We start from the raw sequence: 16,689 nt of genomic DNA, 5'->3' as shown, positions 1-16,689 counted from the left end.
GTGATTAGAGTGATTATTATTCCACACACTGAAGCCTCATGCATAAGGCCATACTACAGCTCAATACAAGCTCATAGCCTTACAGCACTGTAATATATCATGCCTTGATGTATGTGGTAACATCTTGTACCTCTGTATGCTTCTACATTCATAAGAAGGTTTTTCCAGTTGGATTCATGTGGAATCCAATGAAATAAAACTGTAAAATGTTCTATCAGATACCATATAGCATAGAAGCAATGTTTGTAGGGCAGAATACCTTCATCTGCCTCTCAAGACTCCAGCTGATCGGGCACCCACTGTCAGATACACACATGACTACAGAGTGGAAGCTGCTGCTCCAACCCCTGTGTAGTGGCCAGCACTTGTAACTGCAGGTTCAGCTCTCATTAATTTGAATGAGAACTGTACCTGCAGTCATAAATAGTATTTCCCATGAAAATCCCTTTGAGCCTGTGGAAAACATGTGAACACATGCTCCGAACTACATTTGCCAGTGCCGTTTAGAGTATTAACCCTTTCCAATCCACTGTCTGACCTCTGAAGACAGTATATTTTAAAGCTGTACAGCTCTGATGTTGGAAGACATCCGTCGGGGTTCTCTTACTGTATATCGCCAGCCTCTCTGCTGTTGGAGCCTATCCAATGTGTCACCTCATGCAGTACTAGCATTAGCCAACATATAGCACCATTGTATAACAGCAGAAAAAGAATAAGCCCCCTAGGAAACCCAGGATACAAATTGGATTGGAAAGGGTTAAAAGGGTTGACTTACTTAGAAAACTCATTTTCAGATACTCTGTTAAGGAATTCGGAGGTAAGAGAGGAGGTTCATAGTGCCTGTCACTCTCTGGAAGACCTTGTACATCCAAGAAGATATCCCTTTGACTGCAATGAGAACTGTGCAATGCTTCACTATTTCATGCAGCAGGGAAATTCAACACTTCCGGGTTTACCCACAGGTCACAACTGAGGTTCCTGCAGCGGAATATTCTGTGAGCAGCCTATTATTGGAAGACCCTTTTAGCAAAATGGGATTGTCCAATGTAGATAACCTTTACAATTTAATTCCAGGCAAGATTTTCCTGAAACCAATTTGCTCCTGGGATGTAAGATTTGTTTTCCTGCACATGATCTGACCTACATTATGATGCTATCAAACTTTACAAAAGCTACACAGCATCGTATAATAATATATAGAATTGATGCACATTATCACATCAATCCACTGAAACTATAACTAGTCACTACATTACAATATCTCACATCCCGTGTACAAAATGCTGCAAAGTAAGACTCCATTCAAAAATAAAAGTGTTAATACTTTTTTTGTGGCCGATTAAGAAAATTCAAAGAGGATGAATAAAAAAGAAAAATCTAAATCAAATCCATATTTGGTGTGACCTCCTTTGCCTTCAAAGCAGCGTGAATTCTTCTAGGTACAATTGTATACAGTTTTTGAAGTAACTCAGCAGGGGGCTGTTAGAAAACATCTTGGAGAACTAATCGTCTGTAGATGTAGCTTGCTCAAATCCTTCCGTCTCTTCATGTAATCCCAGACAGACTCGGTGATGTTGAGATCAGGGCTCTGTAGGGGCCATATCATCACTTTCAGGAATCCTTGTTCTTCTTTCCACTTAGAAGAGTTTAATGACATTGGCTGCATGTCTGGGGTCATTGTCTGTCCGTTTTTTAAAGCATTCTTACTTTGCAGCATTTTTTCACACCTGCCTAAATCTTTTGCACAAGACTTTATATCCCAATTGGAGCCAAAAGATCTGAAGAGAATATCTATTGTTCCTTATATCCTCTTGTAAACCCATTCCTTTGCTTATAATATAGACAATCATATAATATTGCACTGTCTTAATTCTATTACTTAGTATATTTTAATATGCTAAAACATACTTAGAATGCCTCTTTCCCCCTTTAGTTACAGGCCTAATTGCAGTTTAATGCAACATGTACATAGCTAGGCATAAGGTCCTTGACCAACCGTAGACCCATTATGGTCTGCTGCGGTATTCTTCAAGGTTACCTAAGGATTTGAAACAGTTATGACAGGGCATAATTAATATATCACCTCGCTGCTCTCTTCCCTTAAGTGTAACAGCAATTGTCATAAATGGCTTCCAATTACAATGTCAAATAATCCTTGTAGTACTGCAGCAGGGAACAATAACCACTTAGTGTAGGATAAACCCAGAGGAAACCCGAAATCTGTGCAATTACCATATTGGCTATCTATAGAATAAATGAATACTACCTTAAAAAGTAGTTTAATGTATATCATTCTATGAAAAGGCAGATTTTACAGACACATTTGTCTATATAGAGTCATACATTGCTGTAATTCTTAAAGGCGACCTACGGGTTAAAGTTCAAATTCATTAAGGTTATAAAGAAAGCAGGTCTTGAATCTGCATAAACCCCTTAATCCTATAACAACCAGTCAGTGCTTGTTGACAACTCCATTTTGTGAATGAAGAAGCTTGCAACCGTCTAACCTAATTCCACAACTGAACTGACAGTCTGTGAAACTACCATTATGTTCCAGGTCACCGACGGGGTTCCCTTTATTTTTGGCTAATGATCCTTACAGTCCACTCTGTGCCATCATTATGACGGAAAATAAAAATGTCGGTTCTGTGAGGTTACGGCGGAGATGTGACATGCCAACGTCTAAATGGTTCATATAAAAGGCAAGTCTCGTTGCTTTTATCCCAACGCATAATGCACCTTAATGCTGACCCAAGAATATACAGCAGTGAACTGCAGAGCTGCTCTGCACAAAGACACAGCACATTAAAGCTTACTGTGACTTGAGACAGAGAGAGCAGCAGTAAGTCCAGAAAAAGAGAAGGGGAGGAGGAGGAATCAGAAAGGAGAGATTGTCAGAAGAGGGAGCTGCAGGCAGTTAAAACCCTTCCACAATACACACAAAACCCCATGCAGCTTTAAAAATGCAAATAAAGTGCAGTGAATGTTCAGAGTCATAAAAAGAATATAATTCACAAAATGGGAAATCTGCAGTCAGACTAACAATTATTAATCAGAGCATATATAAATGCGCTTAACCCCTTCTTGCAATGACACACCAGGCTTTTCCATTCAGAGAGTTTCTATGTATGACTATACATAGCATGCATAGACCAGTCTGTCACCAATTTGTCACTCATGTATAGTTATAGCTATCGTTCTTGTTTCTTTTATTTATTTACAGTAAACCCTTTTTATACAAACAGCACTCTCTGGCTCTTTAAAAAGAAACATTGTATCAATCTGATGAAGGTACAGCTGTCCATATTCTTAGACTCATACAGAAATAAGCAAATATGTAATAAGTGAAAAACATGCTTACCACAAGCACTGGTACCCCAGTGACCAGAGAGAGGAGAAGAACTGGAGGGATATCACTGCTCTCATCAGGTCCTGGATAGGGCTTGGTGTAGGAACTGTCAAAGCAGAAAAAACCCTGGACATTCACAGTGAACGTGTCCGTGTACTCGAAGTAATAAGCCAGCATTACAGTCCCTGCCATAATCACCATCTGGAAATAAAGCATGATCGTCAAGGAAAATTGAAAACTCATTTAAAGAACCATCCACACATGAAAGGCACAACCGGAGCTTAGGAGCTGTCCATGCCGCCAGTGCTGAAATTTACATCTCTATGCAGGAGACACAATGATACAAGGCTTGTTGAGTTCAGCTCCCTCGTTTCCTTCACCCAGGAAGCAGCTTCCACCAAATAAGATCATCTACTTAATTAAAATGGTTGTCCGGATCCACTGGCAGGTTTAGATCAGATGCCCACACATAGTAAGTTGTATTCAAAGATTGATGTTTAAAGCCACACAATAATTATTCCCCTTTTTTTCTGCCTGATCACTGATCCATTGTAGCTGCCAAAGACAATTCACATGGTTCCAGCTGCTTCCCAGGTGGTGAAAAATAGAAGATAGCTTTTTTTTTCTTCCTTGCCACAGTGCTGTGTTTGGAAAAGAAATTCAAGTGGTGAGCCTGCCCCATTGCAAAGCCATCCTCTCTTTCCCACTATTTGAGGCTGGAATTTAAACCAGAAATCCCAGCAGAAAGGTTCAGATCCTCCCACTGTGTAGAGTGAGACAGAGAAGCCGTTGTCCTGATCTGTAGAACAGAGCTGAGGAAATGTGAATTAGGAAGTGATATAAGCTCTTCCCTCCGTAGAATACAGTAGGTATTCATGCATTGCTTAATAGGTAAATAGATGAAGATTCTGCCTCTGACGGATCCTTCCTACAGCTACTAGGGATGCAAATCCATAGCCTCTACCATACAGCTATGTATATAGGATAAACCTAGCAAATCACACTATTTTTTAATCTCTGCAATGTGAGTAACTTCCTCCTCATGGCTTACACTCCTCCCCTCTAAGAGTCAAATGCTTTTTTCCTAGCTAGAATATAATCCATCTTCTGCATTTCAAGAAATGACAATCCACAAATAAGTCTCCTACATAAGCTCAGGATGTTTTAAAGGGGAACCAATGATAACACTTAAAAGACTATACAGGGTGTAGTCAAAATATTAAAGTAACAATAATGCACTTGAATAGGAAGGCATGCGCTACATGATGGTATGGCGCACGGGCCCCTGTGGACCCTGGAACATGGATTTCAATTTTGTGTTGTGGCCTCTATAAGAGATAGAGAGCAAGTCCCATGGGACTGCTACTATGACTGAAGTAAGCAAAGTGTACTTGAAGTGAACTCCTTCTGCTATGATAGGGCCAGATCATACAGGAAGTTATTCTGCAGGAGATTCAGGTACTGATCCACATTGAGAGATCCTGGAATGAGCATGGATCTAATAAGGCAATCACACCAAATTCCAACCCACACATGCACACTGAAATTTGCATTGTCTTCTGATTGGGTTGTGCTCTTGCTAGTAACTTACATAGTATATGCACTGAATTTGCACTTTGCTGTTCACTAACACAGTCCCCACTGATAGTGTTAGCCCTAAACTGCACTGTTAAATGGCTTCATACATGTATTGTATGTGCAAAAAGAGCCACTTTGAGTATACCTTCCTTACTTCAATCATAGCAGCAGCCCCATAGGACTTGGAGAAATGTAGAATGTGGATTTCTAGTTGGGTTTAACTCTCTATCCCTTACAGGGGTCATAATGCAAAATGAAATCCACGTTCTGGGGCCCAGGAATATGGGCATACATGTGTAGGACATCCATGCCTTCCTTAAAGTACACTTGTCAGGACTCAAACTTGGGACCTCTTGTGCCCCAAACAGCAGCCCTTCCTACTGAGATACTGTATCAGTCCTCTGGTTAGCTCCCATGCTAAACCTTGCCATAGTTCCATGCTCCTAGATCCATGCTGCTGTGTTTCCCTGATTGACTCCACCTTGTGTTTTCCCTAATTAGTCTCCCTATAAAAGCCTAGCCCCACCACTCCCTCCTTGTGTGTTTATTGTGCCTTGTGCCTTTAACCAAGCTGCCTCCCTGCATACCTGCCTCTCTACAATTAGATTTCCCTCCTGTATTACCAAACCTCGGCTACTCACTACTTTACTGCTCAAAGCTTCTGTGCTGCACCATCATTTTGTGTACCAGACCTCAGCTATATCCTGACTACGTTACTGCTCAAACCCTCTGTGCTGCACCGCCATCTTGTGTACCAGACCTCGGCTATTCCTTTATAACACTACCCTCCAGTAGCGGCTTTAAGAAGAGACTCCAGTCCTGCGCCAGAACCGTGAGAGAATAAACAGACCCACAAAGATGGAGTCCATTGTAGAACGTTAAGAAAACAAGTTGTGAAATTACAAGCGTTCTGTACCACTTATCAAGAGAACGTTTCTACCTTAGAGAAGGAGGTAGAGTGACAAGTACTTGAGTCACACTGTGCAGATGTGGAAGTTCATATGCCATTACCGGAAAAAATTTTTGGGGACCGCCGCCAGTATCGAGGATTTTTGAACCAATGCTGCTTCTGTTTTCAGATGAGACCACAGCCCCCGCTCATGCCAAAATCATAACTAACTCTGTCATCCCTAAACGGCCAGATACTGCTTCATCAGCCATTCCAGACGTCACCCTCAAAGATAATGGGAGGCATCACCCATTCTTCCATTTCATTATGCCTATGGAAGTCGTTATAGAGAGCCAGAAGATTCTAGGTAACGTAATGTTAGTTTCCAGAGCAAGAGGGAACTTCATTGATTGCCAATATGCTCTTGATAACCATATTGCAACCAGAACTAAACTTGAACCAGTGGATATGGAAATGGTGGAAAGATCCCCTCTAGTTTCTGGATCTGTCACTCAGGCCTCAGTCAGACGGGCGTTTTTTCGCCCGATTTGCGCATGCGTCCGGCGATTTTTTAAAACCATTGCTTTGCAATGGTATCGGACACATGAGCGCTTTTTATGCGCTCGTACGATAAATTATAGAACAGAAATCGCAGATCGCACCTATCTGCGATCTGCGATTCCTGTTCTCTTCTCTATATGCGCTCAATGGGGCCGGCGGCAGCAGCGCCGACCCCATTGAGAACATATAGAAGACAAATCATTCTTCTCTGCCAGAGCTGTAACAGCTGTGGCAGAGAAGAACGATGTTTGCCCATTGAATTCAATTGAAAGCAATGGGCTGCCGGACAGCGCTGGATGAATTGTCGGGAAGGGCTTAAATATATAATCCCTTCCCTGCAATTCATCCAGAAATGTGTTAAAATTAAAAAAAAATATATACTTACCTTGTCCCGGCAGACGGAGTTCAGCGCGGCCGGCCTGCAGTGGGTGTGAAGGGGGTGTGAGTCAGACCTGCCCCCTGATTGGCTCAGCGCAATGGGTGTGAATGAGACCTGCCTCTGATTGGCTCAGCGCTGAGCCAATCAGGGGGCAGGTCTGACTCACACCCCCTTCACACCCACTGCAGGCCGGCCGCGCTGAACTCCGGCTGCCGGGACAAGGTGAGTATATATATATTTTTTATTTTAACACATTTCTGGATGAATTGCAGGGAAGGGCTTATATATTTAAGCCCTTCCCGACAATTCATCCCACACTCGCCCGCAGCGCATTGCTTTCAATGGAGCCAGCTGTATTGCCGGCTCCATTGAATACAATGCGCTGGACAGCTCCGGCCCGTTTCTAATGAAACGCGGCTAGGAGCAGATTTTCGGGCAATTTTCGGGCACCGGTCACGCGATTTGCGGATGCGCATCCGTCATGCGATCCGCAAATCGCGAGAAAAAACGCCAGTCTGACTAAGGCCTCAAGAGACAATTGAACTGAAATTTCACATCAAGCCAGATCCTCAAGAGAAGATAAGTTTTCATCTCATCTCCAGTCATACTAGGAATCCCTTGTTTCTCTACTCACAACCCAGCCATCAATTGGGAAGCAAGAACTATCACCTTCCTCTCTGAGCATTGTAAGGAGAATTGTCTATCTAAACTGTCTGTTTCCAGTCAGGGTCTGGACTCTGAGAATGTTGCTCTCAAAAATGCAAAATTGCCATTGCAGTACCAACCATTCAATGATGTCTGCAGCAAGAAGAAAGTGAACCAAATACCCCCTCAATGGCCGTATGACTCTTCAATTGAGCTGCTCGCCGGAATTTCCTTTCTGTTTGAGCATAGTTGAAGGTCCTCCGGGAATATTTGGATGAAAATTTTTAAAAAGGCCTACCTTGACATCTTTTTTTTCTTTTATAGCTTTGAGTAACATTGTAGCCATGTCCGGTTGGTCTTGGTGCGACTTCAAAAGAACTGTCTGTATATCAAATTGGAGAAATGTGAATTTGAGCAGACTCCGATGCAATTTCTGGGGTATGTCATCTCTCCAAGCGGTCTGTTTCTAGCAAGATTAAAGCTGTTGTGGATTGGCCTGTTTTTGAAAATTTAAAAGATGTGTGATGCTTTGTCGGATTTGCAAACTTTTATAAAAAAAATCATAATGGACTTTTTGAAAAACATTTTGCCTTTCACCGCTCTCACCAGGAAAATGCAAATATTAACATAGTCTCCAGATGTGCAGTTGGCCCTCAAAAGAATAAAGACACACTTTACATCTGCACCAGTACTGGTCAACCCAAACCTAGAATTGCCCTTTTTCGTCAAAGTTGACACCTCCAATTTGGCAGTGGGAGCTATCTCATCATAACAAGTCAGAGATAAGATGCATCCATTTGCATTTCTATCCTATATCTTATATTATCTTAAATTACAACATTGGAAAGAAGGAACTTTTAGCTATTAAGGCAGCTTTCTCTGAATGGAGACACCTACTGGAGGGAGCTCATCATCTGGTGACTGTTCTCACAGACCATAGGAATTTAGAATGGACGATGGACCTTGCTCTTTTCAAGGTTTAACTTTATTGCCTCCTACCATCTAGGTTCCGGGAATAGTAAAACTGATGCCTTGTCAAGGATTCAGGGTGAATCAGAGGAGAAGGCTGAGATGGACTGTACTATTCTGGTCCCAAAAAGTTTTCTGGGAATTCTTAATCCTAAAGAATTGCTAACAAGGGTTAAAGAAAAGTATGAAAGTGACTCTTTCCTCAAACAACCTTCTGGGGAAGTAAACCTTTTATACAAGAAGGGGTTCTGGATGCAGAAGAACAGACTGTACATTCCAGACATGGGTCAACTTGAAGTCCGAAAACAGATCCATGACTTCATACTGGCTGACCATGTTGGAATCTAAAGACGTTGGAGCTCCTACTTCATCTTTTCTGGTGTCCCAACTGCAAGGATGATGTGAGAAAGTACGTGGACTCCTGTGATACAAGTGCACAAAATAAGATACCTCAAGCCTGTCCTCTGGGCCTTCTATAGCCACTTCCAGTTCTTTCCAGACCTTGGGGATCCATATCTATAGATTTTATTATGGACTTCCCTCTGTCAAAACAAATTACCACCATTCTCATTGTTGTAGACTGTCTTACAAAGATGGCTCACTTTATCCCCACTGTAGGGATCCCTACAGCTGAATATATGGTGGAACTGGTGATCAGAGAAATATTTAGACTTCATGGTAATCCTGATGTTGTCGTATCTGACAGGGGGTTCCAGTTTCCATCAAGACTCTGGAAGACCTTTTGCACAGCCCTGGGCAGCACTGTGAATCTATTGTCTGTGTTTCACCCTCAGTCCAATGATCAGACTGAAAGAACAAACCAGACATTTGAACAGTATATCTGTTGTTTCATCTCTCTTCTCCAAGATAATTGGGTGGATTGCCTACCAATGGCGGAGTTCACATACAACAATGCCAGACTGGCCCTGCCACTCCCTATTTGCGTGTTTACTGTGCCTTGTGCCTTTGACCAAGCTGCCTCCCTACATACCTGCCTCTCTATTATTAAATTGTTCTACATCGTAGAGCCCATTTTTTGCAAACAGGTTACATCCTGTCTTTATTCTGGACTTCCCTGTCGAGAGAGATCCCTGTTTCCACTGTCAACCACAGACTTGAAACATTAGAGAAAACTCAACAAAAGTTGAAGAAAGTACTGCAGAAGGCTCAGCCAAACTACAAGCAAACTTCAGATCACCATGGCAGGGCCTCCCCTGCCTTTTAATTAGGGGAAAAGGTATGGCTATCTACCAGAAACTTGAAGAGCCATGTCCCTTCCCCTAAGCTCGGGCCAAAATTTCTGGGGCCTTTTCCAGTCACGACAAGAGTGGGGCAAGTAGCATTCCGCCTGGCTATCTGAAGATCCATCTGGTGTTCCACATAACTGTTCTTAAACCCGCTAAAGAAAAACCCTTTCCGAGAAGGACTCAACCACCGAGGAAAGAAGGAATATGAAGTGGAGATCTTTGACTCCAGAATGCGGACAGGGGGGGTTACGGTACCTTGTGCAATGGAGAATTTTTGCACAATTTTTGAAACTTGGCTCAGAATGTTCACACCCCAGGGCTCACTAGAGAATTTCATTGCAGGTACTCAGGAAAGCCAGCCTCTGGGAGGTCCGTAGTCCCTACTGTCAGTACTTGAACCTGGATCCTCTTGTGCACCAAGCAACAGCCCTTCCTGAGCTATTAGTCCTCTGGTTAGCTTCCATGCTAAACCTTGCCCTAGTTCCATACTTCTGTGTTTCCCTGACTGGGTTCAGCCTGTTTTTTCCCTAATTAGTCTTCTTATTAAAGCCTGGCCTGCCACTCCCTCCTTGCGTGTTTATTGTGCCTTGTGCCTTTAACCAAGCTGCCTCCCTGCATACTTGCCTCTCAACTATTAGATCGTCCCCCTGTATTACCAGACCTCACCTACTGACTACTCTACTGCTCAAACTCTCTGTGCTGCACCGCCATCTTATTTACCAGACCTTGGCTATTCCTTTAGAACACTACCCTCCAGTAGCGGCTTTAGGAAAAGAGTCTCCAGTCCTGCACCAGAACCGTGACAACAATATTGTTATTTAAAGATTGGACATCAACATTGAGATATACAGCTGGATCTGTGCTTTTGACTACAACCTGTAATGTTGTTTTTTTGTCAAGGCAACATGAATAATAAAAGGCATAATTGAGAAAGGAACAAACAATGACAAAATAAATGACTATGTACTGTAATAGAGACCCTACACACCCACTCTAATTTCAGCAAGAAAAAGTTTATTGTTGTTTCTGTTACTACTGTTGTTTGCTATAGCCAAATGTTTTTGATGTTTCTTATACTTATTGCTAGTACTGTGCCTTTAAGGGATTCTGTTATCAGGTGGAAGGAGAAGAGAACAGGAGCTCGGGCTCTCTCATTGGAGATAGAGAGGTATATAAGTCTCAATGCGGGAACTCATTGTACTGTGACACAGTAAGTAAGCGAGCAGTCCCAGAGAGTCTGCTTAGGTGGATGCCAATGAAAACAGAGATTGGCCTGCCAGAATACTGAGCTTCTATACAGAGCTGCCACTAGCTGATAGTCACAGTAATCCCAGCACTGCCAGTCAACCCAGAAAAAAGAGGCACCAAGACTAAACCAGCATGAGAGCGCTGAAAGCCTGTCCTTTACTGATGAAGCCTGGTGTTATAATCCAGACGCGTATCTCCTGTGGAACACTGATATGTACTGCACCAAGTTGGAATAAAGTTCTTTGCAAGCAAACAAGCAGAGTGCTGTAACATGGTTGTGACCAGTGACTACTTATTTATATCAAATTCGCAACTGGAACCTCTGCTCTTGGGATTACCATTGACCATATGCTGCAAGTTACTATTGTCCTCAGGTAAGTCCAAGTCCCTGATCTCAGCTCTCTCATGGCTGGCCTATTCCTGCACTCTTATAATTATAAAAGACCAGGGTGAGCTGGTAGTTTTGAATTCCCACAGGTGTTGGAAAAACAGTTTTATAATAAAAGACTTTTATAAAAGCATTATTTTAATTCAATGCAACTTTGTCAGAAAACATGCATAATTGTATTGATTCAATATAATAAATCTGTCCTATTGAGATAAAGGGCTTTTTTTACTAATCACATTTACCCCTATCCACAGGATAGCGGCTGGGGGTCCAACTAATGCAATGCCCAGTAATCCTGACATCTGTAAACCTTGTGTTTCCAATGTGAATTGAGTGATATTCTGCATATATGACCAGCATTCCATTCAATATTATGGGTCAGGCAGAGATTGATGCACTCGCAAATCTTTTAAAATTCCGTATAAGTAAATTGAGTGATGGTCCTGCATGCACACCACTATTGGGGAACACTGGGTGCACAGATGTCAGAATTGTTGGGGATCCCAGTGGTTGGACCCCCAACGATCAGACATTTATCCTGTATATGGAGACTGCCCAGCACTTGAATTCGGTTTCTCCGGTGGATACAATTGAAGTAAATCGGGCAGAGACGCGAATATGTGGTCACCTCTGTAAAAAACTTAAAGGGGTTGTCCCGCGCCGAAACGTTTTTTTTTTTTTTTTAACCCCCCCCCCCCGTTCGGCGCGAGACAACCCCGATGCAGGGGTTAAAAAAACAAACCGCTCAGCGCTTACCTGAATCCCGGCGGTCCGGCGTCTTCATACTTACCTGCTGAAGATGGCCGCCGGGGTCTGCTTCCTCCGTGGACCGCAGCTCTTCTGTGCGGTCCATTGCCGATTCCAGCCTCCTGATTGGCTGGAATCGGCACGTGACGGGGCGGAGCTACACGGAGCCGGCATTCTGCACGAGCGGCTCCATTGAAGAGAGCAGAAGACCCGGACTGCGCAAGCGCGGCTAATTTGGCCATCGGAGGGCGAAAACTAGACGGCAACCATGGAGACGAGGACGCCAGCAACGGAGCAGGTAAGTGAAAAACTTTTTATAACTTCTGTATGGCTCATAATTAATGCACAATGTACATTACAAAGTGCATTATTATGGCCATACAGAAGTGCATAACCCCACTTGCTGTCACGGGACAACCCCTTTAAGAACATGCCAGGGGTGATATCTTGGGATTTATGGTTTGAACCCCCAATGATCAGCAATGTATCCTCTATCCTGTGAATAGGGGATAACTTTCTGAGATGGCAATGCTACTTTAATCTAAAAACTGGAGACAAAGTTGATCATGATAAGCCCCTTCACCCATCTGGGCAGCAGAAAACCATGACAATCAGCTGTTAATGGTGAAGAAGTAACAGATAGTTGCCTGTTTCTCCTGTGGTGGCCACTGAACAAGAAATATCATTTGACAAGGCACATGGGTTGGACCAGATGACCCTGAAGGTCCCTTCCAACTCTGAGATTCTCTGAATGGGAATCCATTAAATAAATAGTTGTTTGAGTCCTTCAGAGTTAAAATGTTCTGAGTCCTTCAGAGTTTGCTGCCTTTTGTTCAACCGCTCTCTGCTACTGATAATAGAGGGGGTTCTTATTATGGGACTCTAACTGTTAAATCAATGTGCACTAAGAAAGAATATGGACAGGAATTGCCCTAATGGGGCAGAAATCACATATTCTTGATGCTGTCATATTTGTATCAAACTACTAACGACCACTTGACCGTGAGTATGTGTGTTTGTGTATGGGTGCTTCTCATGCTCTGCCCCTAGTGACGTCATGGCTCTGCCCTGGTGACATCAGCGCAGGTACTACAACATGTATAAAACACAGAGCCTGACAAACAGAAGAACAACACAGTTAGGGCTCTTGGAAGGGGAGGACAAAAATAACAAAATGATAGTAGAACTAAGTCGTTATTATCTCAGACATAACTCAGCGGCCCTGACAGAAGACGCCGACCTACCACCACCACAGAGATCTAGTGGGCTGAAGGACCTGCGGTGATGTCACTGATGTGGGAAGAGCCATTGTGCAGTTTGGTAGAAAGTACTGTATCCTGGATAAGCCGACAGCAGCCACTAGGAACTGTGATTATGTCATTGTCATGTGATCACATGTGTCGGTGGAGTCAGGGATCACATGACCACAGGCTGATCACTGTATCCAGGAGTCTACTGAGCTGGTGATGTCTGGAAATCAGCATGGATGTCCCACAGCTGTGTATGTGATGCATGTGAATCAGGATGCATGTAGTAAAGCTGTGTGTGTGATGTGTGGGGATCATAATGGATGTACCATGTAGCACAGCTGTGTGATGCATTGCACCACCAGAAACACTGGTACTATAATTTCCTAATAATTACTAGTCTCTGTTATAGAGATGATGTGAATCCCCAGTCAGAGAACTAAATAGGTTAATTCATTTTGCCTCTGTTGTCTGGAAAGATTCAAATATGTTTTCCCAAAGGCAATGTTGGATTCACGCACCAGAGTATCAGAGGATCCTCTGGTGAGTCCAAGCTCTGACACAATATTGGACCCTTAGTAGCTTTGAGCGAGCACCAAAATGCTCGAGTGCTCGTTACTCGAGTCGAACTTTCAGTGATGCTCGAGAGTTCGTTTCGAGTAACAAACCCCATTGAAGTCAATGGGCGACTCGAGGATTTTTGTATATGACTGGTGCTCCGCTAAGGTTTTCATTCGTGAAAATCTTAGGAAATCACCAAAGTCATGTAAAAAACACAGAAATGGATAACGCAGGCGAGGAGCAACATGCAGGGCTGCACTTCGGGCTCCGAGGTCTCACTATTAAGGTCTCACAGAAAGGTGAGTATACATTTTTTTTTTTACACATTTTAGGATGATTTTCAGGTAAGGGCTTATATTTTTAAGCCCTTCCCGAAAATTCATCCCGCGCTCGCCGGCAGCCCATTGCTTTCAATGGAGCCGGCTGTATTGCCGGCTCCATTGAATTCAATGGGCTAACATCGTTCTGCTGGGACAAGGTGAGTATATATATTTTCTTTATTTTTACACATTTTAGGATGATTTTCAGGGAAGGTCTTATATTTTTAAGCCCTTCCCGAAAATTCATCCCGCGCTCGCCGGCAGCCCATTGCTTTCAATGGAGCCGGCTGTATTGCCAGCTCCATTGAATTCAGTGGGCTAACATCGTTCTGCCGGGACAAGGTGAGTATATTTTTTTTTTTACTTTTTACACATTTCTGGATGAATTTCAGGGAAGGGCTTTTATTTTTAAGCCCTTCCCAAAAATTCATCCCGCGCTCGCCAGCAGCCCATTGCTTTCAATGGAGCTGGCTGTATTGCCGGCTCCATTGAATTCAATGGTCAGTGCTCGTTTAATCGAGACGAGTACTGCTTGGTGCTCGTCTCGAGTAACGAGCATCTCGAGCACCCTAATACTCGAACGAGCATCAAGCTCGGACGAGTATGCTCGCTCATCTCTAACCCTTAGTAAAGCAAATCTTCAAAGGTCTAGAAGAAGAAAATCTCATTGGAAGAGGACTTTGGAACTAATAACTATATATCCTATGAAATTTTATTTATGACAACTCCTGTATGTGCAATAACAAAAATGACTTAAAACTAGAAGGGCACATGTCTTTTAATCACAAAGGGGGAGCCTTCAGAATCACTTACCCTGGTGGGCCCAAGGATCTTCAGTTCAACGCTACTCAAAGGAATTTTCTTATCATAGACATTAAAGGTGTATTTCCATCTTGGGAATCCTATTTCAATATGTTCAAAATCGCAAAACAATGTACTCACGCATAAGATGTTTATTTCCAAAATGTTCCATTCTCCAAATATTGGAGCTAGAGATTCCTCTGCTTGTTTACTCATTGCCAGGAAACAGGGTACCTCTTCTATGGAAAGAAATGGAAGAGCAGGCCAGCGCTTGTGCACTCCTTTTATCTAAACCTGATGGCCAGGATCTCAGGAGCGCATGCGCGTTAACTTTCAGCCTGGCCAGCAGCTACAGTTGTGTTCTGCTATTTCTTACCATAAAAGAGGTGGTATGTTTTCCTAGCAATGACCAGTAAACAACCAGAGGGCCGAGGAATCAATAGCTGCAATATCTGAAGAACAGAGCATTTCGGAAATAAACATCGCATGGGTGAGTGCATTTTTTTGCAATACCTCTTTAATGGAATAGCTACAGGATATGCCATATCAGCATATCCAAAGCTTCCTAAGCTAGTTCATCAATAGACTAGTATAGAAAAAACTAGGGATATGCACAGCTATTTAACTGCAGGCTGCACACAAAAGATGGAAGCCACTTCACCAACAGTGTTATTTAAAGGGGTTGTATACCCTTTCAAGTAGTTGACAGATGGTAGTCCGCCATTTGGGACCCCATCCATCAGCTAATTTTCCATCTGGACATCCAGTGCAGCGGGTCAGATGTTGTCGTCAGTAGTCACCCAGTAAGAACCAGCTTCACTCCCATATTGAAATCAATAGGAGCGCCGCACTGCTACGGCACTTCCTGCTTCTCTGCTGGTCATGATATCACATTCAGGCCTGATCAGCAGAGAAGCAGTAAGTGCCTTAGCCATGCAACGTTCCCTTTGATTTCAATAGGAGTAAAGCCGGCATCAGTACTTCCTGCGATGACCTCTGATGAGAACATCCGGCTCGCTACATTGAACAGTGAGTGGGCTGAATGATCAACTGATGGACAGGGGTCTCAAGCTGAAGAACCCCATCCATAAACTACTGAAGAACTATCCAGAGGATAGGCCATTAGTTAAAAAAAGCTAGACTACCCCTTTAAAATGGGTTGTGCCAAGTTATAAATTTGGATAGAGGATTTTATGATTGATGGGGGTTGAACCACTGGGACCTTCAGCAATCCTGAGAATGGCGGTCCGGTTGGTCCCCAAGTTAATGGAGTGGAGGCTGCGCAGATAGGCGATAACTTTATAACTTGTCACAACCCCTTTAAAACCTTACACCCAATAACAGCTCTACCTGTCTGCAGAGTTTCAAACACTGTCTGCAGAGATCCTTTCTAGTGTATACAGCTTAAAGCAAAGAGTTAAGCCAGGCTTACATGACTATATGCTTACACGCTACGTAAAAATAGCATTGTTTTACTGGTGCCGTAAACTGCGTTTCTTGCATATTGTCTTGTTTTTGCTTGCGCATGAACAGTGTATTTTACGTATGCTGTCATGCGGCGGCTTCCCGGTTTCCTCTTTTCTTTTAACTTTCTTCTAATGTTTCCTAGCAACTTGTATAAAAAATGCTATACATAAGCAATGTAATTGCATTCCGAATGCACCCATAGAAAACAATAGGCTATATATGCATAATACACGGTAAAATCTAACATGTTGCCGAGGTTGTGATCACGTGGGCACACATCACCACATTTGGTG

At 43.0% G+C, this 16,689-nt stretch overlaps 1 protein-coding gene across 1 annotated transcript in view; it reads right to left on the bottom strand.

The window, feature by feature from the left end:
• PLPPR5 (phospholipid phosphatase related 5) overlaps window positions 1–3,859 on the bottom strand; it is a 265,407-nt gene extending 261,548 nt beyond the window's left edge. The window contains exon 1 of the mRNA XM_066594747.1: window positions 3,362–3,859. Within this exon, the coding sequence (XP_066450844.1) occupies window positions 3,362–3,592 (231 nt within the window). The 5' untranslated portion in view covers window positions 3,593–3,859. The remainder of the gene's footprint in view (window positions 1–3,361) is intronic.
• Between the last annotated feature and the right edge of the window lie 12,830 nt (window positions 3,860–16,689).

Source organism: Eleutherodactylus coqui, chromosome 3 (assembly GCF_035609145.1).
Source record: "Eleutherodactylus coqui strain aEleCoq1 chromosome 3, aEleCoq1.hap1, whole genome shotgun sequence".
NCBI classification, from domain to species: domain Eukaryota; kingdom Metazoa; phylum Chordata; class Amphibia; order Anura; family Eleutherodactylidae; genus Eleutherodactylus; species Eleutherodactylus coqui.
Note: the sequence above shows the minus strand (reverse complement) of the source record. Positions and strands in the feature narration are given on the sequence as shown.